Source organism: Varroa jacobsoni, unplaced genomic scaffold (assembly GCF_002532875.2).
Source record: "Varroa jacobsoni isolate VJ856 unplaced genomic scaffold, vjacob_1.0 contig00739, whole genome shotgun sequence".
Lineage (NCBI taxonomy): Eukaryota > Metazoa > Arthropoda > Arachnida > Mesostigmata > Varroidae > Varroa > Varroa jacobsoni.
This window is the reverse complement of record NW_019214516.1, coordinates 9,887-36,529: the sequence shown is the minus strand read 5'-3', so window position 1 is coordinate 36,529 and position 26,643 is coordinate 9,887. Positions and strand designations below refer to the sequence as shown.

Sequence of the window (26,643 nt, the reverse complement as noted above, 5' to 3'; positions counted from 1 at the left end):
GATACGGACGGAAAACGGGCGACGTCCGTGTCTCTCGTAGACGTTTGCAGCCGGCAGACTAGCAAGACGTCATGGATCTATTACACGAGTTGCATTACACCATGTGACAGGCGTGACTTCGGGCGTTAGAATCATTACAGAAATGAATTCATTGATGCCGGCTGCGTAGGCTCATTGACATGCGTGCAAACGAGTCTCTTCGTATTTATTATACATGCTAATATGATGACCGAATGTAGATCCTTTCTAGTCTGGGTCTTCTCTATCTGTTCATTTATCTTCATTACTTCTTTTTTGTATAGTCCCCTCACACTTTTCCATAGTCCCTTTCTCTCTCTCTCTCTCTCTCTCGCCATGTTTCTTTTATCCTTTATAGCGCTTTGTGCTAGTTTGTTCAGCGCATTGCGTTTATTGCCGCTGGGCCAAATACAACATCAACGGCGTAGGCTGGATAGGGGCCACGCGGTCTGGAGCCGCCGGCAAAAATGAAGTGCAGGAGAATGAACGAAAGGAAATCAGAGAGAAGCGCCAGTCAGCCAACGTCCATGTGAAAGAAACGAATATGTATACGTGTGGCCACCTCGTACCCAATGACATTTAAGGTATAAGCGAACGAACCATTTATGACAAAGGTAACGATCCTTCACCAATGTTATGTCACTGAATCACGGCGCGAAGGGTCAGCGAAAGTTCAGCGCAAAGAGAACACGGAATTTCGCTGCTCGTTCTCTGTCTTCATTTTGATTTCCCTATATTTAACTGCCGTATTGAATGGATGCTGCGACGCTAAGAGTCTGATGATGACCTCTTGTTCTTGCGGGGTTGAGGTTTATTATAGCGTCAGAACAGAATAAGATGGTACATTTAATTGGTGAACACCCATCCATATCAGTGGGTAATCATTCGGATATTGTAAGTGGTACCCATGGACGAATTAAATTTCAATGATGTGTGTCGGTAAAAAACAGTTCTAAAGTTTTTTTTTCGTGAATCTAATTGACAAACTTACCTGGCTTTGGCGCCAATCATACACAAGCATACATAACCTTTTTGATTAAGATTAACCTTTGATTAGGAAATTGCATTTAGCTAAATTGTGTTCAACGTTTTCTTCATTTTGAGTGGCGTGGCATTGGCAATTGAATAACGTTATACTACTTGTGTTAACAACAAAGTCTGTTGTTTATCTAAGGCCATTAAATGTAGTTACCGATGTAGGGAGTAAAACAGAAATTTGTTTTAGGATATGATATTATAACGTAGGCGTCCGCGCCTCCGGCAAGCCTAATTGAAAACGTTTAGCACATCATTAGCGTAAATTATCTTGCATAATATCTTGCTTATATCAACGTAGTGGAACATAGGATTTAGGTCGATGGCTAATGAAGTTTTCACGGTACAACTCAGGTTATATTAAATAGGTATGTCCTTACAAATAATGACTAGGTTTGTTTGTTTTTTTCTTTTTTAGGACAGCGTATTTTATATGACCGATTCAAAGTGCCAGGAAAAGTATCTATTTACATGTTGAAGGTTTGCCTAAATAGATGCAATTACTTTACGCGCTGCAAAGTATACAGGCACACTTATTCCATTAAATTATGAAAAATATGCATTTTTCTGTCAGGTATTTGTCTGATTTTATACGCCCATAACTGCACGAGAGGACGAAGACATCAAGAAAATAGAAAAATGGATGGCTCTGATTTTTCTGCAACACGTGTTCAGAGAAGTAAAAAATTCTCAAAGGTCTAACAACAGCTACACTTCAGATGCTCTAAATAGAACACAGGGATATCAGAATAATTGATGTATGTTAATTGAAAAAAAAAATGTATAAAAACCAACCATCTCCACTTGAATTTTAGTGGACTGATACAAATTATTTCAGCTAGCGCACTTCTTTATCGCCTCAAGTACTACAAAAAAAAAGAATGGCGTAAGTGTTGCAGTGGACGTCACAGGAAGTTAATCTATTATCATGATTTTCTTGCTACGCGTATACGAACTTATGTTTCTTTTAAATTCGATTGTACTCAAGGGGAATGCCATCATGTTTTATATAAATAGGACATTTATATTGACACCTCGTCTGTACATGTTATTTACAGTTTAGCATATTCTGATTTAAGTTTTTATATGTTCAACTGCGAACATCTGCATCATGTATACACATATTACAGCAGGTCCAATGTATCGGGAGATCCATTGCCGACTAAAACAATTTGTATCATAGGTACAACATATGGCGGTATACATCAAATATGAAATGTGAATATTATATATATACACATACATATATAGCTTTGAATACGTTTAACCATCAACGACACGCAGGGAGCGGTTAAAAGTCGGTGTGCGTGTATATAAGAAATACTATAAATATCATAATAAATAGATGACACATAAAGATCAGTAAATATTGGGAATACAAGGGTTACGCCTGAAAACACGAATGTGCGCTTCATGAGTCAATATTCAGCTAATTTTTCGTGCCTTCGACTACATTACTATTATTAAATTCGTGCGTCTACCCTCTACCCAGCTGATAATCGACGAAATGTTTAATTAGGATAGCTGCGTGTAATTTCCTGATACCTATAAAGCAGCGTGAGCGTCATTCGTTTGTTTGAGGGCATTTTTCCCAAACACATATCTTGATATCCATTCCGAACTGCTGCTAATTCGATGATAGATTCCGGGCTGCATTGGCTTGCTACAGCTGTAACCTGCAGATACCAGCCCAATGAGATACCACCGTTCGTTCTTCTTGTAAACCAAGGGTCCTCCGGAGTCTCCACGACATGAATCGTTGCCACCTTGTTCATATCCCGCACAAACATGATCCGCAAAAACGCCCGCATATTTATTCCGGCGCCTCAGCCACCGTCGGCATAACAGATTATCAATAACAGGCACTTGTACGGCCTGTAAATGATTAGCTTTCATCTCTTGGTCCGGGAAGACGCGTCCCCACCCAGAAACCGTTGCCATAGCACCGGTGACGTTCTCATCGGGTTCTGGTAGGCAAATTGGCTGGATGTTAGACTGATACCTGACAGGTCGATCAAGAACTAGTACAGCTACATCATGTGAATCGATATTTAGGTCTTTGTAGCTCGGATGCGCTGCCATATGAATAACTCCACGTCTCTCGTGGGGTAACTCCTCGACCACTGAACCGAGGATAAGTTCGCCCAGCAGCACTTCGACCATATTTATCGTCTTGCCGTTGATACAGTGTGCGGCCGTAACGACATGTCGGCGGCTAACCAGAGCACCTCCGCATCGTGCCTCCCCCACGCGAATGAACGCTTGCCATGGGTGCTCGCCAAACTCCGCATTATGGCCGCCTACAATACGGCTCGTCTTCTCACGATTCCGTCCACACTCAGGGTCGCTCATGATTCGCGTAGATGTATTGTGGACAAGTTCCGTTGATGTGTGAATCTCACAGCAATGGAAGGTGGGAAAAGGTCCGCACGCGACCTGGGTCGCCTGTCCGCCAAGCAGGGCACAATGATGCAAGGATCGACAGCTCATACTACCCTCGCAGTTTTCCGCTGTGATAAATGATGTACGTCTTTGTACTATGGCTGGCCGCGGTTTTCGGACAGTCATGTTTTTTAGATGTTTTTGCTGTTCATTGTTATTATATTCTTGCTCGAGCACGTCTGTTATAGGAGCCTCCCCTAGCATTTCGTCGTTTAGAGGGGCGATGTTGATCTTTGGTCTCGTATAGCCGGCAACGCTAGCTGATATATATGCTCCTGATGGATGCGCAAGTACAGGCTGTGCCGCAAGCTTCTTTACCAGGGGTCGATAAATGAGCGATGTGTGGGATCTGGAACGGCTGTATATCTGAGCGCTACTGTGTAGGGCTGGCTTATCAAGAAGAGCATTGTAATAAAATGATTGCTGGGGAAATGACACCGAATTAGAAGATACGGAATTTACAGGCGCAGACGAAAGATGTTGATGTCTGACGGGTTTCTGAAAAAGACTTTTAGTGATCTGAGGCACTGCTGGATAGATTTGGTTTTGAAATGTGTTCCTTTTCGGGAACTGAGGCTGAGGTGGTGAATATCGTGGTCGGTTCGGAGTCCGTCGAAGATGTGGAGGCCTTGCTGGAGCCTCCAATGTTGGTCGTGGAGGGTAGATAGGCATTTGCGGTCTTTGAAGCATTATTGGAGGAACGCGAGGTTGCCAAAGTATTGGGGGTCGCCACGGCATAACTACGGGAGTTTGATGATTCCGAAGCACTCGAGACATTCGAAATGCTGCTTTACGAACCGGGGCATCGGGTGCGTGCATGTGTGGTGCTGTCACAGTAGCTGGAAAATACCGAGACATTTGTAGGCTTTGGGGCATAATTATAGGTTGTCGAGGATTTTGAAGCACATGGTACCATTGAGGAGGCATCGCAGGTGTCAGGGGATTAAGCAGCATCAGAGGCCTTGGATGAGCCACCATAGAAACTGAAGTACCTTCGAATAGTAGAGAATTTATAGGAGCTATTATAGGAACTTGCAAATCTCGCAGCCTTTGAGGTGTCACTTGAACAAACTTCAAGTGACTTCTGATTATCTGTGGCCATTGACGTATTATACTAGGATTTATAGAGCTCTGTGTAGCTTGAGGTTTCTGAAGTGTTATAGAAAAAAAATTGGTTTTCGATATTGTGACTATCCACCGGAATGTCAGAAAGCATCGGGCCCCAAGCTGTACGCAGCTCAATGACAGCAGCCGAGTTATTACCATAGTTTTTGTTTCGTGCGTATTGAACAGAAAGCGCAGGATACACAAAGCAGCATATAATCGCTTTAACAAGCAAGCGCATCTCCCGTTTCTGGGAGCGTTGACCTGAAAGGACAAGTCATTTAAAGAAAATATAATGGTTTAGCATTTTAACGAAGCATCAAGTTATCTCTCAAATAGGTGTCCCTAAAGAATGTGTACACAGTTTGAAGAATTATCACTCCAGCTTGTACTTTCATATAACTAACACTGAAATTGCAATAGGATCTACATTTTTTTAGGATTTTCTGGTATAGACTTTTTGTTGAAAATATCCCCACAGAAAGAGGTCCATTAATGTCAGCGTTGGGGTACGGGCAAAAGGTTCTATGGAACCCCATTGTCCAACCCATCTGTTTTCTTCAGTTCGTATCACCTTCATTGCTTGCATGTACGATTTTTCGAATCAAGCTCATTAATTCAGAATGTTTTAAAATACAATGAACGCATGATTTGTTAATGCCGAGCTTTTCAAAATGTTTCACTATATTGGCTGGTGAAGTTTGTTGACGCCTTTTGTCTTATGAAGCGTCATCCCTAGCTATCCTATTAGCTTGAAACTTACCTCTTGTCCACTTAATTGTAAGTCGCACAAGTAGATATGCCTGAATCTCTCTGCGATATTGTTTTTGTTATCTGTTTTTTTATACTGTTTTTATACTTCCGAGATATTTTCATACTTCGATTACGTTATAAATTACATTATGAAACAAGTTTTCTGTATTGCTCATCATCATCTCTTTCTGTATTGTCAATCATCTTGATCCATTCATTATTTCCTATTAATAATACGCTGAAAAGAAAAAAAACAATTAGAAATTGGTTAAACAATGTAGACATTTTTTGAAGATACCTTGAATAACTGTACAAAATATAAATCCAAGTTTGATTTTTAAAGGTACACTATTTGTTTACACGGGGTATAACCGGCTATATAACTACTTAAGAAATAATATACACGTCTTTATTTGAGAAGTGTGTTTGAAAAATATTACGGCCCGAACTTTCGGTTTTACCGTACATAAATGTCATTTTTCTGAAGAATTCAAACGTTGTGCCTTGTATGGTTACAGAGCCACTGAGTAAAATTACATCGCTGGGTAAGTTCATGTGATACCGTGCCACAAATGTCACACTTGAAGTTGTTTATTCAGGATAAGATTATAAAAAACACATTATTCAAGAGCGCCACATGGTAATGGTGATACGGAACGTAAAACTCGAAACATAAAAAGGCAATTAAAATAATTAAATGATTAAACTTTGCCCTCTTCTCAAGCAAAAATGGCTAATTTTAGATTAACTTTGGCGTGAACTGTTTATTAGTCAGTAAAAATCAGTCAGTAATACATAATATCCAAAATGATAATGCTTTTTATAGTTCAAAGAGAGTATCAGAGTTAATGTTGAACGTGTTTATTTACTGTTATTATTCTATTTTGATTGAACGTGTGAATAAAGAGTTACTAGTATCTTTATTAGATCCTGGATGGCAATAAGCAACTCTTAAAGGGCAGCTATATGTAGCTATAAAGCCGTTTCACTGGCGATGTGAATGGATAAACATATTTGTGTGCTAATTTTCTCCGTAACAAACGCAGTAATGTTTTTCTGTCGTACTATTTATCTAATACTTGTTAAATCTTTAGTGGCAGCCGAAGCGCGGCTCTTCGCAGCGCGTTATGCCTAAACGATACCATAAATTTACACAAGCACCAGTATATGTCTATCGACTACTTTCACAGTGTATACGGTAGGCGATGTAGTTAGATGGCGTAGTCGTGGAAAGAGAATATATGCAATGGAGCTTCTGATAAGTCCTCTTAGTCTTTATGTTGATTTAAAAGAAAAAAATTGATTTTAGGATTTTATAAACTAACATTATTGAAACAGGTATGACGATGAAAAATGTTTTTCGATATTTACTAATATGTTTCAGAAAGTAAAAACGATATGCGATAGTAAACGTAATACTATCGTTAAAACCATAAGCGGTAATTATGACTGTTCGGATTTGCAGGGGGGTTACAATTGTTTGAAATGTAAATTTAGCCACGTTAGACTACCGAAACTCTATTGCAAAGAGAGACTTAAATGAAACTGTTCAAATGAGCACTATCTAATGATATCTTCGAAAAAACTTAATAGCGTATTCTGCTACAGAGAGAAATTTGAATTTGGATAGAACGCTATGGACCTTGCATCTCGGTGTCACCTATCCGTATTAATAAATGTTTTATTGAGACTCAAATATACGGACTCTCGGTGACGTGACCTTGGGTTAATTCATTTTGCTTTATAAGAATTATATCTTTATATTATTATTATTAGAGACCAGTGAATTGAAAGAACATAATACAGACATCTAATGCATTTAATAATGTATTACAAACAAGATCATAGCAGTGACAATCTTGGCTGGTTATTAGATATCTTCATTAAGTAATCGCCCCAGGCTAAGTTCGGTTGGTTTTAGTTACTCACGCAAAAATGAAGTCGAGGAGGATACTCATAAAAGCGTCAACAAATTGTTGTCACGAGCGAATTGTAAGGGGTCTGTCTCAGTCAAAGCTGAGCTAAAGCGATAGCTAGTGTTACGATGATTATTCTTGTAACTCGGTGAAACTCCTTCTCTATGCGAAATTCTAATAATAACTAAGAATCAACAGCTAGTTATCACGCTATTCGTTATTTAAATCGCAGTAACCAGCACGATACACTGTTTATTATTTGAAAAGAAAAAAACTACATTCAACTTTTCATAGCTTGAAAGTTAAAAATGATAAATTATTTAGTCATAACTTGCAGTCCAATTCGGACTCGAGCCCTACGCAGTATGTAGACTATTACCTCTACAGACAAACGAGGGATGTTTTAAATGAAAGCATCAATAATATAGCTACCACTTTTACCTCATAATTCTCAATGAAGTGCTAATGTACTATGACCTCAATGTTATACCTACAATTAACCACACTGTAGTGTGAAATAGGAACGTGTATTTCATCGCGTCATCGTTCATTATTCAAAGCGGGTTTTTTAAATGTATATGTACATTCTGTCGTTTTGGCGTTCCACAAGCGTAATCGTTACCTGTACACTTTTCAAGAAAAACGTTTATCCCTATTTTGCTTATGGGATTAAACTTGGACCTAATGATCGACGGTATTGCAAACCCAACATCTCAGTTTCATCGTCTGGTTTTTTAGTGATGTAAAAGACGTTAGTATAAAAAAACATGTTTAGAGTCCATAAGAGACAAAAAACCATAAGAGCGTTAGGCAAAACTGCTAGAATATTTCACAAGTTTTTGTCGAAGCTCGTCTTAAAATAATACGTTGATACGTTTGCTTACTTATTCACTGCTTCTTTCCTTGGCTATTGGTCTGACTTGTAGAAATGAGAACAAATATGTCACGTAACTAAGAACCGCGTCTGCAAAAAGAAAACATCCTGGCAATAACATAAAAGAAATCCTAGCATTGTTACTATCCTTGACTACCAGCCATCATTTTAGCTACTATTTTAGCTCACAATACTATTCTAATAAGGTATAAAAATACGACAGACAAAACCAGAACGGCGGTAAAAATTGTAATAAATACAAGCAAGTATAGTTCTGCTCTAATAAATCATTTATAATATATGTTGTCCTATTCACAACATGTAACGATTTTGTATTTGAATATTATGTATTTGGCGCCATAAACCCTAACTAAGATGTTTTATTCCGTGACCGCATCAGATTAGGTGGTACTAATAAAATTAAACTTTTTAAATAAAACTTTAAATACATTACATATACGAACCTTGTGCGAGAATACAGTATTCATTTCAACAGCGCTTTATCTATATTAGTTTCATACTGGCAATAGCGTAAATTACCCTAAAATCAAATAATTCAAAGATGTACATATAATTAGTACGGTTTTATTTATTTATTTACGGTTTTATTTACTGCAGCTAGTTTAAAGGTGCCAAAAATATTTAATTATACATTTTTACAGAATTGTACTTCGTGCGTTTGTGCCCAACCCTTTACGCAAAGGCTCTATTATACATTACCGCTTCCCATATGACTAGGTGTTAGTCTACGCTTTGAGAGAGTTTCAATTAAGACGCACATACGTACGTCATACCTAAATAAGAGCAGTTCAAGTACTCTACCTAGAGTTTACAGGATATTACCACATAAATCTCTGAATGTGTTCGGGGTCGTGTTGCCAAATAAAGGTGCCATACAGAAACATGTAAAACGTCATACAGTTGATCGCTATAAATGAAAGGAGTTCGGCCAAAACTTGATGTCTCTGCTCGCGGAAATGAAGCCGCAGGAGGATGTACGGCCAAAGGAAGTAACGAAACTCGAGCAGCTTTTGGGGCACAATTGTGATTGACGTACAGAGCGCGAACAACACAATCCACGACCTCTTCATGTGCCGAACGCATGAATATAAGGAGTAACCAACGAAGATGTAAACGACAATCAAACCCTGGCGCACAGCCTCCTTTGACAGAAATCTTCGCCAAAGATAGAACGTGTAATGGCGATTGTCGGAGAGAAGGTATGGATGAACGTGAAGAAAATTTTCAAATAGACCATACATTACCAAAGAGCCGAAAAGGATTTGTAAAGGTCGACGTGTAACGAAATCGACGAATAGAATTAGATTTTCGAAATTAAGAAGAAACGGCGTACCAAATAACAATGTGAAAAGGAAAAAATAGCCAATCTGTGTAAAGTGAATCACCGCTTCGTGAGCCTGCTTATCTCCAAGTGTAATTCCACCATTTTTTCGCAGAAACACGACAAATGTCAACCCAACGAGAGCATAACATACGCAGTTTTTAATTGAGTCACCGAGGAAGCCTGTAAGTTTTTGCGTTAACGCGGACCTCGGGTTTTTTAGATGTCGTTGCAGAAGTTCATCTAGGGTGAGGCACGCTACGAAAAATACCCATACTATTGAAGTCTGACGGAAAAATAGGCTAATCATGCCCGCGATTGCAGCCAGATTGTGGCGTCTTTTAAGGTAGAAAAAGTACACCAGTAGTAAGCAGAAGATACAGCCCGGATCAGTGTAGTACAGGAAGGTAAAGAAGAAATTCACAGGCAGGAGCACACTTGACACTGAGGACATCAAGGTAGAGTCTTTCTGGAGATGTTTACGGATGTGATGCATCATGTACACGTTGGCTAAACAGAACAAGATGTTTGTCGCACGCAGGACGTCGATTGAGCACTCAGTAATTAGGCTGAACAGCAGACTGGAGAAGTATAGTCCTGGTGGTGTCGTCAATTTCGGATCCCAATAGGAGAAATCGTTACGGCAATAGCGTTGGGCCTGAGGAACATGGAAGATTTCGTCCATGTACGGGATCGGTACGTGTCGGTTAACGAGGTTAGCCAGCCAACATATCACAGATGTAAATACACAGAACAGTATAATCTCCCACGAACGAAGCGCTCTAATAGCCGCAGTCATTGTGAAATTCTAGGTTTTTACGCAGGCTATAAAACTAACGTCAATAACTGCACCTTCTCTGATGACGCCTAGACGTCCGTTAGTTCTTTTCGCAGTTTGAATACAAAGGGTTCAACCTTTGTTGAACGATGATTCATATATCGCCTTTGGAACATTTATCGACTACGCAGAAAGACGGAGAAACGTTCCTTTTAATTTGCCGATGAGGAAGGTTTACCCGATTGGTCTTGATAGCACCTCGGTGAATTTATATACCAGTCTGGGTTATCCTTAAGCAGCTTATCTCACGCGATAGTCTGGACAAGTCTGACTTCACCCATCTTTCACTCCAGTTTAAATGAGCGTATTTTGACAATTTTCAAAGCATCTCTACATTAAAAATGCTTTGAGACCGATTTCCCAGCCACTGTTCGAAAACCGGCTGATCTTCTTTACGTGGCCAAAGGCATAAAATTATGGCGCCAAATTCAAATAGACTGCATTGCTTGAGGGGGTCACTTACCTTTATTCTACTTTCTTCGAATTCAATACAGCGGTAAAGTTGTTATTTTCACCTCAACAACTGTATAAAAACATTTTGAACACGTCTCAATGAAGTCAATTTTTGGTAGTTTAAAACAGACGCCTTGCACTCGTACGAAGAACAAGCAAAAACGTTTATGAAAAAATGTCTCTGGCAGCATAAATTAACATAAATAAAGAATATAAACAAATGGAAGTCTATTAGGACGATGGCCACAGTACTGTCTTTAGATGGGTCCATAGAAAAGTATCTACCATATCTAGTAAAATCCTGAGAAAGCATATCCATTCTAGGAAACTCTCAATACCCTTACGGTTCGTACTGTGGTGATCAGACACCAGACGTTGTCTCAGTTAACTACGAGACCTTCTATATCATCGATCCATTGACTAAGTCTGTTTACCTGTCAATAAATAACAGAATTTCTTGATAAAAAAAACCTTGTGTTGAATTGTGTATTCTTGCAGAATCGGCCTACGTGCAGACAAAATCGAAGGCTAATATTCTACGAAGTGATGCCAGGTTGTTCCACCACACGCGCATCAGTTAGTACCACCTTTGATACTCAGTACTGATCCTCAAATTTAAAGTGGAACAACGTTCACCAAACTGAGTCATCAGCGTAGTATTCCTCAGGTCATCCACATCTCTCTTTTCCACTCATTTTTCAATAACACACGCGCTAATTGCAATACCTTTGTATGTAATTTCACTCACCACCGATGACAAGTAACAATGTCTCCGAGGAAATTCGCCCTGCCCTCGAGCGAAACTGACTGTGTCAGCCGCAAAACAACATTCGCATCCAAAGATTTTTCCGTCTTTCCCGCCACGCACACCCCCCTCGTTCAGGTTGGTGGTACCGACGTTCGATGATGACGAAAGGGTAATTCGACGATTTTACAAGCAACTCAAGTTTCCTTTACTCCAGACACGGCCATTCATCCCTTTACCGTTTCTTGTAACACCGGTTAGCCGGCTTATCTGCACAGAGATGGGCATCTCTTTAAAACTACACAGTCGTGTCCTCTGCCCGCTCTTTGCGCTGCCCCGTGTGTAATCGCCCGCTACCGGCCTTCTCGCACTCGCAATGTAAATAGACGATTGACAGTAAAAGAAGAAGTTAACCATTAGAAGAAGGGGTGTGCTATGACTGACGTGCTTGGCCCAGCTCAACGCACGAACCGCTTACTGCCGCTTGACGGGACAGATAGGAACACAAAATGGAACACCCTGCAGAAACGCTGTTATCACAGAGACGATAACAGGTAGTGTAATCTCACAGAAGCCCATGAGTTGTTACGGTCAGAACTTCAATTGAAATGGAGAGGAATCATCGTGGTTTTTATGCCGAAAATTTGTCTTTTTTCGGCAACTTCACCGGGGCCAATCGCGTTCAGTAAAAGTGTTCAATTGAGAAATCGAAAGGAGGGAGACTGTGCCACCGCGGCCTTTTGTAAATTACATTCCGCTGTTGCGCGATATCGCTAAAAATACCGATTTATAAATACACCGATTAGACAAAAAAGAGATGACCGCGGATAGGAGTGCTGCTGTTAGTAGCCTGTTGAGTCGAGCTTATGAAATGAGAAATTCGTAAGGGAAAGCAGAAAGGTGGAAGTTGTTGATGTTTGCCGTTGCTGAAGATCGCGGCCGATCGCTTGCGGCAGAGAGTACAATATTGTGGAGGTTTATGTTTAGTTGCTTTTTTCATCAACAGTGACTGCGGATTTCTCTACGAGCATACGGCGTTTGCCTACGGTGGGAGGAGGCAATCGAGAGGACAGAACGAACCAAACGGTGTGACGACACAGCTGTAAAGTACAGTGACGGGTCCTTTGCTACCGTAGAGCTATGGAAGTGGTTTTTATTTTCTTCGGCGAAGGACTGCCGACGGGGACGTCGAGTGCGGGTGTGCTGCGTTTGTAGGGAAGCGGTGACGTTACAAGAGTTGCGAACGAACAGCTAATTGTAGAGGGTTAATCTAACAGAGAGTCGTGGAGATCGTGATCACGAAAGATGAGCCTGAAGGCGTTCGACCTTATTCCAGTCTCGGATACCCTCAGGGGCGTCGAGGGCCGATCTTTGTTGGTAAGCTGATGGACTCATTGAGTCTATAAACGTTGAGTGTTATATGTTGCACGGAAGCTTCAAGATTGGTCATGATATAAACATAATGGTACCAAAGGTGATAACAACAATTCGAAGTTCGTTTCTAGCAATATGTTAGCAATTAGTCGCTTAACTTAACATCTACAAAAAATTGTTCTGACCGGTTTGAAATAATTTTCGTATAGCAATGATTAATTACACTGGGTTGCACATTACATTAAAGTTTCAGAAAGAGATTATAAAAAAATCTTGGGTATAATGTTTGATACAATAGAGTACGGCATTCTAAATGTAAACGAGGATGACGACACCCAATGTGCGTGCCGTTTTCAAGCTATGCGACCAATTAGAGCTCCGCAGGCTATAAATTCGTGTGCTAGCGGGTGAGGTCGAGCTTGATTGATTTAACGGAGCCTCTATCGATTGTAGTTAACACATAATTGTGCATCCTATAACGGACGGTCATTCTTTTCTGCGTTGTTGTATATATTTCATTTTAGATCAGCAGCCTAGATCTATGCGGGCCAAATCTATTTGTAGGAGCTACGAACGGGTAAGTATTCGGTTTTATATAAATACGTCAAGAAATGTCTTATTCGGATATTATGCTTCGGAGACAGTGCTGAATAAATCTGTAGCAAGTTGTCGGTCGAAAATGAATGATATATTTAACTGACGCGAAACATAAATTTAACGTATGTACGTGAAAAACGTAAGTAAGGAAAAATCAGTGAGACTGGAACAATATAAACATTTCTTTGGAAAAAGAAGGGAGACAGGTCTTGAGTTTACAGTTCCGAACATGCTTTGAGCTTGATATTGATAAAGGCAGCAAGCTAACTTACGTTAGCTTGCTGCCTTTACCAATTCATTGCCAAGAAAGACTATATCGATATATAAAAACTGCATCTAAATAGATTTCAGTTCAAGTCATCTACACTTGTGCACCGTGCTTGGCTATCCTATTTATTCAAATTTCCATTGAATGAAGACAGACTAATACAACTAAAAGGTGCCAAAAGTGAAATTCTGAAACTCTAACCGTCGTTTTACAAACTACTACTAGAGTCGAGGGTGAAGGGCTTCCCTAGTCCAACAAGAGTTCAATTGTTAAAGCTGGAATAATTCAAAAAGAGCGTCCATTGCTGCATTCATATACGTTCTATTATTTTGTTGTATAACTCGTGAACGAAACAGGACAATATGTCGTTACTCAATGGTGTTCCAAGACGTTGGATTTGATGCTAGGTTACCAACGGTCGACAAGCAAATTGCCTCTTACCCGACGTCACCTGGCAAAGCCATCATCCAGATCAAAGCTCTATCCGCACTCAACCGGCTTGTGATATTAAACAGCGAAGGCGTTCTATCGGTTCACGATATGTGGCATCTTGAGGTTCGTATCCAATGTAAAAGGAGAAATCCTTTGCCGCCTCTTAGTCAAATCGATAGCATTCTATTGTGCATTTATAAAACATCGTTTCGGTTCTCACTAATTTATACTACTTATTGTTTGGACATTTATCTATGTATTTCAAAGTCAACAAACTATTCACTGTGTCATTTTAACGTCAAACAATGATCTACTGTATTGGTAGCAAAGAATAAATATAAAACAATTTACGTGTACTGAAGAGCTTTCGTAAATAGCCTGTTATATCTGTAACTTAATCGACTGCGGTAAATTCTAAAGCTTTAACGGTGTAAAAGAAACCGCATCTTCAAATCATCATCACAAACTATTCGCTTAACTTACTGACTTTTTTTATCGATTATTGTCATTATTTAGCCGACTAAGGAACGCCTGCGCGGCCTGACAACGATGTGCCTCAACCCCAGCCCATCACCAGGCCAGCTAGGGTCTTCGGCAAGCGGCCAGGTCGATACACATTCGACCGCCCTTTCGGCTTATCTTTGCGTGGCCAAAAAAAAACAGTTACAATTGTACAGGCTATCAGAAGAGAAACTCACCCATCACAAGGACTTTAGCGTTAAGGAAAATCCCATAGCAATTGTTAGTATGAAGATCGTTAACTACATTTGTCATGCGTAGTTCCTAACGCAATATGGTTAAAATAATGTCATTTGCAGATTTTGTCCCGCTCTGCGTTTTGTGGTAAGTCACAAATATGATTATTCACCCAAGACAGATAACCATTCAGAACAATTATCTCTGCGCATTTTGCCCCTGTACTTTAATTATTTATTCAGCATTTATTATACTTCTCGTAAAAATATGATTATATTTCGTTTCGCTATTCGACGATGCTTCGCGGCTGATTAAGCAGTACTCTCCCACTCCATATTCTATACGTAGTCTACAGTACGTTGGGAAGGTACGCCACACCCGGTTATACTAAGGAGCCAGTGGTTCCACGATGACTGAAGGGTGGAGCCGCTAAAAGCGCGAAACGACAGGCAGGAATGGAAACACTTATGAAAATTATGAACGCTAATGGAAAGAGTTTGTGTTATCACCTAAATATATCACACTTTTTACCATATTATGGTTTTCCTAGATAGATTCGTATTAGACAAGAAAATCTAGCTTTGCTTCTTTGCATAACAAAACTAAAACACGGAAAAATAATTAGCTAATTAATACGTCGTATACATTTCGACTAAGCAGTATTTACTACCGCAGGCGATGGTAGGGGATGCGATTTGTTACGCAACGTCAACGCATTACTACCTGTTGAACGTGTCTCTGGGGAGTCATCAGGAAGTGGCGGCCTATTCATCCGAACTGTCACCGCCTCTCATCAAACTCGTTCAGGGGTGCGAATTTCTCGTAACGGGACCATCGAATTTAGGCATATTCGTGTCAGGGGCGGGCGCAGCAACTAAACCCCCTATACCGCTCGGAGAGGGTGTTAGCAGCTGTTCTTACCATCATCCGTATGTTCTATGTATTAATGAGGACACTATTATTATCTACAGGTGGGTGACATGTCTTTGATTTGTATTTAAATCTTTAATTCTGTTAGTGGGGTGCTATAATAGTAGTTGGGTAGAATTTTTTTTAAAATATGACGTAAGCAAGTAATATAGAACGCACTGTTTTCTAGTTATATATTGCTGCTGATTTATGCAAAGTAAAATACTTTTATTCTATAATTTTTTTTTGTTACTTGACACATATGGGGTAGTGAATCCCAGTGGTGAAGGTCCAGTGCCTTTCAGTCAGAGATCTTATTTTATTAACGTCATCCTTTTCTTCAAAGACTTAGTCCCGTAGGTTGCAAAACTAAAACATATCTATCTTCGTATTGTATCATGCACCTGAAATATCTTAATTTTAAGATTAACTATGCCACAATCATTTTAATTGTTGCAGTATCTTCGATCGGGAACCCAAACAAAAGATCAGTTTTCCAGGTGGAGCGTGCCTAGACAATTTTGAAGGGATTCTTTTGCTCTGCACTCAAGACATTGTTTTCACTTTACATCCGGTGCCTTGGGACAAGCAGGTTACCGACCTACTCAAGCAGAAAAAAGTGTCCGAAGCTCTTGAAATTGCTAAATCCACGCACAAAGCCAATCTGACACCGCAGGAGCAAAAAGACGTACGTTAACCCTCATTCAACCGTTGTAATCATTAATACTGTGTTGTTATTTATTTGATAGGTACCAGCGAGAGTGGCTTTGCTAGAGAACGCCTAATTCCAGTTTATACAAGAGTAGAGGTTTTTGCAACTCATCCTCAAGATCGCTTAAAATGAATAGTAGACGCTCATATAAAGTGAGCTACACCGAGAGCACTGCGCAGAGCAGCTGCTTATGCGTTACCATTATTACGTAATCGGCTACACTGGACATGTTGCAGCGTTAATTTTTTCCACGATCCCATAATTATTCATTCAATCAACAATGTTACTTTACATGGCAACTAGTTGCTCATAAGCTTGGTTACATTCTGTTCTGTACAGATTATCGCTCAGGTAAAACAACAAGCTGGCTTTATTCAACTTTCCGAATTGAACTTCTCTGAAGCTGGCCAACATTTGGAAGAAGGCCGCGCCGACACTCGTGCTGTGATTTCTCTATTTTCCGTCGTTGCATCGGAAAAGTATTTCGTCAAGGACTCATTCAATACACCGACGCTGGAATCTGTTTGCGGTGGTAATCCGGAAATGCGCAAGAACGCCTATCAGTTTCTCACTTCATACTTGGAGACGAACCGGTACTCGGTCCCAGCCGAACAGCGGCAAGCCGTTGATACAGCGTTGGTAAAACTATACGCGTTGCGATCGCAAGCTGCCGAAGACAGCGACATTCTAACCGCGAAACTCCTGGAAATGATTGAGGCACAGGACACAGTGTGCGACATTCAGGAGTGCGCCGATTTTCTGGCTGACAGACTCGGCAAACATCACTATAAAGCATTGCTGTACTATTCGCAGGTACGAAGCCTTCAACTGTAGAAAGACTATCATATTGGTAATAAATAATACGAAATAGGGCACGACAACATTTGCATGTCTTCAACTCTCTTCCATAAAGCACAATTAAACAGTTGCAAGATTTCTAATTGATCAATTTTAATGGTGATTGAATTTTCGGTGCATAACAGGGCCTTCGTGAACGCGCCCTTGAAATTTGGGAGCGACTTGTAGATGGCCGCTTGAGTGATGCGACTCTTGAAAACCCCATTGGCCTAATGGTGGACATGTTAAAACGGGAAGAGGACACGTCATTAGTGATTCGTTTCGTCAAATGCATATTAGATAGCAACCAGTCAAGCGGAGTCAGGGTAAGCATCTCAGGGGAAATCATAAAGGGAATCCTTGCTCTAATTCGTTCATGTTTCGTTTGATTTCCTCACGTATTGGTATCTTATGCTGTCGAACATGCTTCGGACAGCAATATCTTGCTAAAATGTACGTTTGGCTTAGTGAGATAGGTTATACACGTGTTACTTTCAAACGTTATCAGCTAATTGAGGCTCAAGCGTAAGCTGCTGTCAGGCATTGACGTATGTAACTGATTAGCCCTTAGCAGACTGGCAAGAGATCGGCAAACGGGCTGAACTCTTATACCCTAATTGCATCAAAACCAACAACTAGATGTTGTATATTTTCCTGGTCCCTACAATATAAAATTATCGTATTTTGCTTCAATTTTTTCGTTTATTAGGTGTTTGTTGAGCGTTCCCAAGCCATCGACGACGAAACAGTGTTGTCCACATTGCTGAATTATCCTGTAGCAACGATGGAGTATCTCGAGCATCTTGTTCTTGATCGACGAACCACCGACCCAGCTTACCATACCCAACTGGCGACCATCTATTTATCATACGTGCTTGAGTCTTCGAAGAACGGTAGAACAACACCACGTGATTATCGACGCAAACTGCAAACGTTTCTGCGTATGTCTGCTTTCTACCAACCAGATAAGCTGCTCGATCTCTGCACAGCCAATGCACTGCACTTGGAACGAGCAATACTGTATGAACGCCTGGATCGACATGAAGAAACATTAAAGGTTTACGTTCACGAACTTGGCGACTTCGCTGCGGCGAAGGAATTTTGCCATCGTATAAGCAATATCCGTCTCGACCACGACCTGAAATGCGGTGTCTACGGGACTTTGCTCAGTATTCTTATGAATCCACCCCCTAACTGGTAAGTAACCGATTAATGCGCACGTAAAATTCGAAGAACGCGTTTGGCCGAATTCAAGGCATAATTATGATTAGAGTTAGAGAAATAATTCTAATTTCTAGTATGCCGGCTTTTAATCGTCAGTTTGGTTTTTGAACTTGTTAGTAGTCAATCGCTAGAGTGAACCACTGCTGTTGTATATAAATAAGGCGTTAAGCGGTATTAAGGCAATAAATAATACAGGAAAATAAAAAACACACTAAAGCAAATGAGGGATTTTTTAAGGAAGAGCACTGCGCGCACCAATGTGTTTGTAAAACGGCCAGCTGAAAGCGTACAGCTAAGATTCCCAGCAGAAATACGTCGATAACGTGACTCCATTCTACCCTGCTTCGCTCTTTCAATGTATTTATATTTTTCTTTGTTGCTTTTTCAGTGATAGCGCGCCTCTGTATCTGAAGGAGGCAGTGGCGCTGCTGAATGACGACGAGGCGGAATTCAATGTGGACGAAGTCTTGCGGATAGTGCCCATCGATTGGCAGGTCACGTCGTTAGCAGACTTTGTAATACGAGGTTTGCGCAACGCTCATCATCGACTGGGAATGCTTCATATTCGGGTAGCCCTCACCAAACTGGAGAATATGCGCGCACACCAAAAGAGAATCCAAACACAATCGACGCATTTTCTAGTCAGAGAAAACAGGTAATGTCTGTAGTGCAATGGCTTATTTTACTATATGTTCCCTTTAGTTAATCAATTATGCGGTCTTACGTTTGGTAACTATATCTTATAGTATTACTAATCTAGGTAAATTGACACCTAGTTAAAAGATATTAAATGTACTACTATAGCATGGTCTGGTTATGCTTTGGATGGTACGATATGAAACAACTTTATTCTGTTTTTTTCTCTGCGTTTGGCTGTGCTGTTAAAATTTGCAGAGTTTGTAATGCGTGCAATCGACCGCTGTTAACCCCATCGTTTGTCCGTTATCCAGACGGCTCAATTGTGCACATGCATTGCGCCAAGGCTCACAAGACAGTGCAGCACTCCTACACCTGAACGAAGGATTTAGGCCGTTTGCTTGGTACCAGTAAAGTTTTGATGTAAACTGAACCTATAATGGCCATACGTTCATTGATTTCGATTCATAAAGTTTTGCCACATTATAGTGGGATCAGTTGAACAAACTACCGAACATTTCCTCATATAATCGTTGTTCTGGTGCGGCTAATAGCTGTACGTGCAATCTGGTGCTTTTCGTATGAATCTTTATCAAACGAACCATAGCCGTACCGATGATTATCAACGACCGTTACTGGGGCATACAATTTAAGCTCTATGATCGTTTCATCATGCACTATGTACATAAAAAGCAGAATAGGGCAAAATGAATATTATGTGATTCTCCTATTAAGCAAACTGACTCCACAGCCAACGAACAAATACAGGTAATTGGACTTCCGTTAAGTGCCACTGCTTTTTTATTTCCCGAGATCGTCTCCAAAACTCCTTGCGTTCCTAGATATAATCATCTATATACATAACACTTTTACTGAAACGCAGCGTGAAATGAACAACAAAAAATTACGCTCACTGAAATTAACCTACTTATATCTGTCTTATATATATGTTGAGAGCAAACGAAATGTGTTCTGTGTTGATGGTATTCTATGCTTGGCTTTCTTCTTAAAGACTAACAGTTAGAACCTACAAACCTACAAAAACTCGAGAATTCCTCTGAAACAGAGAGAGAGAGAGAGAAAAAAACGACCTCGAGGTATGTACTCGACGCTATAGGTAGCTTTTCTATTTTTTTAATAGAAATTTAAAATGTTCGTTTTTGTATTCTTCTCTGATAACGCATACTTTATATAGAAAAACCTTGATGAAACTTCTCAGATTCCCTGAAACAGAGATGTGGCAGACGATTAAAGTATAGCATGCCGTTAGAACATATAATAAAGCAAAGTATTAAAACAATATTAGTAATAAGACAATAAAGAGTATATATATATATATATATTTAACACTCGGGGCGGCCCATGATGGATGGCTGCTTTGCAGGTTTGTTGGTAGTTATTTAATGAAATAAAAAGTGTTGTGTGACTGTTGATAATATGTTCGGTGTTTTCATTTTAATCAGAAATGGTTACCGTGCTGTTCTCATTTAATCCATGTCTATTCCGACCTCATTGGAGTCAACGCAGCAAATGATAAACCTAGCCACATTTTACTTCAATTATTTTACAATTTTTCAACAAATCGACAAAAAAATCTTTGGTCAATAATAACTATTATTGTACGTTACTTCAGCTTGCAAAATACTTGTGAGCGCTATTGGAAATAATAGTTAGAACTAATACAGAATGCTAGAATTTATGTATGCATTGCTCTCCATTAAGCTTTTTAACTGAAAATTTGGACCACCTTCTGTAAAGCTTCTTGACTGAACCGTAAAAACCATAAAGCAAAAGGTAGTAGCCATTAAACAAAGAGTCACTTAAACCGTACAAATTGGAACGCGACCTAACTACCCCATATCGCTGTGAGAACACAAAAAAAACTCTTAAAAAAATTCATACCGAATTCCTAAGAAACGATGCAAACACGTCGAATGAAGATTCTTCTAAAAAGTTTATCACAGTCAGCTACTTTTTTCTCCGATTAGTCTAACTCACTCTAAACAGGTCATGGGTCTCCTTTTCCATCCTCCTCAGCCTGTTCTAACGACAGCTGTTCCAGTAACTTCGTATTAGGCTGTACTGTATCTTCTGGTACGACCCATTCCTCGTTCGCTTCATCCTGGTTATCTTCCAGAGCCAACAGGAGCTGGTCGTTTTCATACGTCGGAAAGAAGTATCCCGGTTGATCCCATAAAGATTTGGCCGGCGTGCCTCCGTCTGCGTGTGTCGTATCAAGATGCTTGAGAAGATCAGCCCGAGACTCATGTGCAGCTTTGCATAAATAGCAAACATTGATATGTGTTTGTCGTCGGATATAATTGATAAGTTTCACTTGATCATAAAATCCCAGCCCTGTACGGACATTGCCAAAGTCGAAAGCGTGCTTCTCCTTCATATGAGCAAACGCATCGTCCCATTGTATTTCATAATGATCGCAGAAGAGGCAAATTAAGTCAAACCGCTGTTCCTCGTTCCAATCCTCAAAGCGATCGAGATGTTCGTCATCATTGAGGTCCGCGTCCCGATCACCGAGATCATAGCGCCTCCCGGCACTACAATCTACAGTGCCACTTAAACCATCCGCTTCACCGAAGAGATAACTAACAATATAGAATCGATCATATGTCTTGTTATTTGGATTCAAATGTTTATGCTGTTTCTTGCGCATGTGCTCCTTGAGGACGTCCCAGTTTTTAAACGTCTTTTCACAATAAAGACATATAAGCCGATTCAGTTTGTCCTGAAGTAGTGATAGAAATTCGTCGATGTGAACGAGATTGTCAGCGCGACCAACGTTGAAATTGTGGTTAATATACATATGTTGAAAGAGTTCGTGGGGCTTTCCCTGAAACGTTTTTTTACAAAAGAGGCAATTGCGAACCTTCGACTCGTCCGCACGTTCTGTCTGTTTCTGCTCGAGCAGTGGTTTAAGAATCTCTTCCTGGCGTTTTCTTCGTAGATCGTCACGTAGCTTAACGTCCTCAGGAAGCGCTTTGGTGAGCATGAAGAACTTTTTATTTTCTGTTGTATAAATCGTGGCACAGATCCAGCTCAGCTCAGTTGTCATCAGTCGCTGCTTCCAATATCTGAAAACATTTCAGAAGATCATTCATTTGGATTGACTGTATTGTACTTATAATCTCGTGTGCTGTTTTTATTATTAAGACATTTCTCAAAACTGTTATCATCACACCGTGTACGCGTACTCTTTGTATACGAAGAACACGAATATATCTACGAAGTATACTTTAGAGCAGCACAAATTAGCGAATGTCATACTACTTAAATAAAATAATGTTGTGGAATGATGTTGCATACAAAGAAATGAGTTCCATTACGGTCAGTTATGGCATATAGCTTCTCCGTTATTTTCACGAGATCTGTAGGAATGTATTACCCGTTATGTTTCAAACAGACAGTTGACACATATAAAACAGTCTCCGTCGGTAAAAAACTGACCTGCAATACGCAGCCAAATCAGCAATTGCCAGTGCATCTTCAATCACAAAGCTGTGCACTTCCAACAGATGTTTCAAAAGGTTTTGATGGTTTGTTGTTGAATACGTATTTTCACACAAGATACAACATATATTTAATTCTAGCGGTTGCTGTGATCCTTGCGATTTATTGTCTTTGTCACTCGGCGTTGGCAAGTAGAGCGGTTCTTTAAATGCCATCCTATAACAGCCTTCCTTACATTAATACATACACCTGCAGTAAGTAGGAATATATGGAACACCTGTATATTCAATAGGTGAAAACAGAACTCAATTAGACGTTTTCTGCTATATATACTAAATACATTGATCGAGCATCTTATGATAATCTGAGTAGAAGTTTACCGACAGTTTCGAATGAGGGGTACTTAACGCCACGCATGTTGTTTTTCTAGGATTGATGGACCTGTTGATTTACCATCAAAGGTAAAGAAGGCATAGTTCGATGGTGTAGTGTATTATATTGACAGCACTCAGGGTCGTCGAAAGCAAACCTCGTCTTAACTGATCTATTAAGCTACTAAAAGCCTTGTAGTGTCTATTATTATTATTTTTCAAAAGGTCAAACGCAAGAATTTGTAAGCAGACTATTGTATTTGTTTCAAAACTTCATTAACAATAACTTAATGTCATTTCATGTTAAGTTAGTAATTTATTTAGTTAAATGTAAATTGTTATTACAACGACGTTGCCTAAATACTTGAGATAAAGATATGACTCAGCACTCAATTTTTCATAGACACAGAGCTCTATAACCTTTGATGGTATTCGTCTGTCATCATCGCACATCAATTCTTTTACTAGCGATTACCTCTGATTGAATTGCAGACTGCTTTCTGACGACACACTTTAAACATAACCAATTTGTTGCCCTTGAAAGTACACTATATCGAACATCGTTTTAAAATGGGCTTTCCCTACCTTCATAAGGTCATACCTTGAAATAGCCGCCAAAAAGAATACCTATTTTATTCAGTGAATCTGTTTTTCAGTGGCAGACAATGCGATTGTATCAGGATCAAGTGAAAATCATATATATATATATATTTAAGACATATTTCTAAGCGTTTTAACCACACGGTAATCAAATGCAAAGTTTTTTTAGCTAACAAGAAACTATATGTATAAACCTTGCTAGACGAGTATCATATTATGCCGCGGCGCTCAGTTAAAGAGTTAAGGATTTTTCAAAAATTTTTAATGCGCACAAGAAACTAGTTCCTATGTAAGGTCTGTATTTCGACAAACTAACAGTGCTTCCGTGCTGGTATTTTAGCGAAGCATTTGCTGCATTGTATTTCAGGACCAATGTCTTTCTTTTGAAAATAGATACCCTGTTTTTGCTTATAAAAACAAGTCTACAGCAAAACACGCGAAAGTTGAATGGAGAGTTTAAAGAGTGAGAGATCCGCTATCGACAGAAGCTGAGATAAAGGCATCATATATACACTCGCAACAGTATCTAGAAGCTTGTTTTCGGTCTCAATCGAAAAAAACCGAAACAAGTAGAGAACGACGCGGAAATCAATTCGTTCAGTGAATTTTTAGAGGAAAGTAGAGAAACTCAAAACAGAGCCAATAATTAAACTCTTAGTTTAGAGAAATCCACAATCTACAGACTCGCCACTTGTCAATAAATGTCGACCTCAAATTCTAGAGCTGTTTTCGCACTACTGATAAAAACGTTCATTTATTTCTTAAAAAGAAGTTTCCATGACGACTCACCAGTCGTAATCTCACAATTGCAATTAGGACATTATTTAGAATTTTCTTTTTTCATACGCATCTTCCAATAGATGCGCCTGTTTTAGTTCTCGTTTAGTCACTCGCTATCTTTCCGCTGGACTTCGAGCGTGAGTGATGCAGCAGCATTTTGTGCTGCCTTATAGCCTCCGTTTCTTTGGGAGAAAGCGGTGAGGTCGATGATACCATCAACACGGTAAACCAATGAAGTGCTACATAGGTAGCGATTATAACTGCGGCAGCGACACCTACCACATCAACAAAATAAATCGGGACACGTTCATAGGCCCGTGATTAGTGCCTTTGGTTGCATTTGTCTAACGCTCGTGGCTGGTTGAACTGCTATTTGCCCGTTGGCCTCCTAGTTATCCTGATATAAATGCTCACTAGTTTTGTTCGTGTTTTGGTGTTATTTGTGAAATGTGTCTGTGGTGTGCTCCGCAACGATCACCGGCTATCGGCTTTGTTACCGAAGCAGATTCCTGCCATTTAAGAGGTCTCTAGTGCTAGAGCAATCTTTCGTTTCGAAGTCGAAAGACAATGAAACGATTCGTCTCTCAAATCGCGTCCTGAATTTACGAACGAGCTAGGCTATAACAACAGCAACTAAAAGAAAAACAGGCGGGCTTCCACTGTCACGAACACGGTCGATGTTCGATGTAAGGCGTTGGATGTTTGTTCGGTAAGCATGCTGCTTGTGCCTCCATTGTTTGACAAGTTAATGATGCTGTGATTTTGCACTCGAGTATTTCGTAATCCTGTGTCCTTACTCCTGTCCGCATCATTGCAGCCAAGAAATACAATACATTTGAGAAAGTCAAACTCGAGATGGCAAGGAGAGATTGCACTGCCTAGTGATGTGACTGTGATCGGCGGTCAGTAAAAAAGTGTTATTGCCTGCGTAAACAACGTTATCACCTTCGCTGTTGTTATTGCTGTGAACAAAATAATTGCAATGAATACCTAAGAAAACAGAGGTTGAAAAGTGGTCTTCATGGCGTGTCTTGCGTTCGTGAGTAGCGGCTCGAATCATTAAACTTGCGCGAAATGATCTACCACTCAGTGTTCACAGCCTCGTTTCTCGTAACTGGACGAAGGCACGTAGCAACAGGCTATAGCAACAACTCATGCGTCATATCTGTTCGCGATACTGCACGAATGTACATTTACGACTATCTATGCTTGTATTTCAGTAGCTCATTGTGAACTAACACGGCGATAGCGCTCGCTGATGACGTGTATGATAAAGGCTTGTTTTAAATTTTATTTGACATTTGGTATATCATTATTGCCTTACTATTTACATTTTTTGTCTGCTAATGTATGCTGAGCATTTTTGTCGGCGTGCAAAGTGTCGTGTGCAACAATGGAGTTCTAGTGTCAGGTAACTCAAATATATATGTATACATTGAATTTTTTTTAATCATTCACCTATTTTATAGTGCTTATCAAGAGCGAGGCGCCTTGGTCGCTAGGTTTTCACGTAGTTAATTAAGCAACAGTTATGCTTTAAGGGAGAAGTGCAATAGTTCGTGGTAAGCATTAGCGCCGATATATATATAGGAATGTGATGCTTGTGGATAATGTACTTTTTCTCTTTTTATAGTAGAGCAACTAATATTAAATCAAAAAAAGCTTTCGAAACCGGAACTGATCCGTCGCACTTACCAGCAATCAGAGAGATTAACAGACAGACATTTACAGGTCTGCTTTATGCTTATGGTAGCTCGTTATACCCTTTAGATCTTCCAAATGAAAGCCAGTCTATAGAGCTATTGTGAAACTATGTAGTCCATTTATCTTTTATCTCTGAATATGTCGAATAAAAAAGAAAAAATCTTTTTCATCTCACAACACCTGCCAACAATGCCACTATGCGCAGCCTTTATGATGGCCAATTTAAGTTTGAGAACTGACGTCTTTCGTTACCGTGAAATCTGCCATTTTCTTGAAAGGACTAAAAATTGTTTGCTTTTTACATGGTCCAAATGAATCATTCGCCGTTAACGTAAATGCCCTTTAAATTGGACTGATTTTTAAATGCAGCTGAATAAATTGCCGAACCTATTCTGGATGAATGAAAGCGGACAACATGAATGGGCAATCTTGTTCTACGTTGGTGGATTTTCTTCTTTCGTAAAAAGGTAATTTGTCATTTTGTTAGAAAAGGGGACTAAGCCCCGGACCTATACTTT

At 39.9% G+C, this 26,643-nt stretch overlaps 4 protein-coding genes across 11 annotated transcripts; 1 reads left to right on the top strand and 3 right to left on the bottom strand.

The window, feature by feature from the left end:
• Positions 1–801: 801 nt before the first annotated feature.
• LOC111271528 (uncharacterized) lies at positions 802–11,572 on the bottom strand. The gene is made up of 3 exons (XM_022852382.2): positions 11,524–11,572; positions 4,759–4,863; positions 802–4,487 (listed from the first exon to the last, which is right to left on the bottom strand). Exons 2-3 carry the CDS (start codon positions 4,838–4,840, stop codon positions 2,599–2,601), a joined length of 1,971 nt encoding a protein of 656 aa, XP_022708117.1. The 5' UTR covers positions 4,841–4,863; positions 11,524–11,572; the 3' UTR covers positions 802–2,598.
• Alg10 (alpha-1,2-glucosyltransferase Alg10) lies at positions 8,708–10,831 on the bottom strand. Its single transcript, XM_022852386.2, has one exon. The coding sequence runs from the start codon at positions 10,281–10,283 to the stop codon at positions 8,982–8,984; it is 1,302 nt and encodes a 433-aa protein (XP_022708121.1). The 5' UTR covers positions 10,284–10,831; the 3' UTR covers positions 8,708–8,981.
• Positions 11,573–11,945: 373 nt separating the features above from the next.
• Positions 11,946–20,643, top strand: LOC111271526 (transforming growth factor-beta receptor-associated protein 1). Of its 2 annotated transcripts, XM_022852376.2 has the most exons (12): positions 11,949–12,074; positions 12,527–12,897; positions 13,419–13,471; positions 14,116–14,314; positions 14,708–14,932; positions 15,563–15,858; positions 16,256–16,484; positions 16,848–17,321; positions 17,492–17,671; positions 18,055–18,542; positions 18,958–19,224; positions 19,464–20,643. In XM_022852376.2, the coding sequence occupies exons 2-12, from the start codon at positions 12,826–12,828 to the stop codon at positions 19,582–19,584; spliced, it is 2,604 nt and encodes an 867-aa protein (XP_022708111.1). In that variant the 5' UTR covers positions 11,949–12,074; positions 12,527–12,825; the 3' UTR covers positions 19,585–20,643. The 2 variants fall into 2 exon arrangements, with proteins under 2 accessions (XP_022708110.1, XP_022708111.1); XM_022852375.2 differs by having other exon boundaries at positions 11,946–12,897.
• LOC111271530 (zinc finger protein 277) lies at positions 19,978–25,486 on the bottom strand. 7 transcript variants are annotated; one of them, XR_002686920.2, is made up of 3 exons: positions 22,668–22,919; positions 21,108–22,294; positions 19,978–20,429 (listed from the first exon to the last, which is right to left on the bottom strand). XR_002686920.2 is itself a non-coding variant. In XM_022852393.2 (3 exons), exons 2-3 carry the CDS (start codon positions 22,883–22,885, stop codon positions 21,214–21,216), a joined length of 1,299 nt encoding a protein of 432 aa, XP_022708128.1. In that variant the 5' UTR covers positions 22,886–22,919; positions 25,412–25,486; the 3' UTR covers positions 19,978–21,213. The 7 variants fall into 7 exon arrangements, 6 of the variants coding, with proteins under 6 accessions (XP_022708128.1, XP_022708126.1, XP_022708122.1 ...); XM_022852393.2 differs by adding an exon at positions 25,412–25,486 and having other exon boundaries at positions 19,978–22,294; XM_022852391.2 differs by adding an exon at positions 23,517–23,633 and having other exon boundaries at positions 19,978–22,294.
• Positions 25,487–26,643: the final 1,157 nt, after the last annotated feature.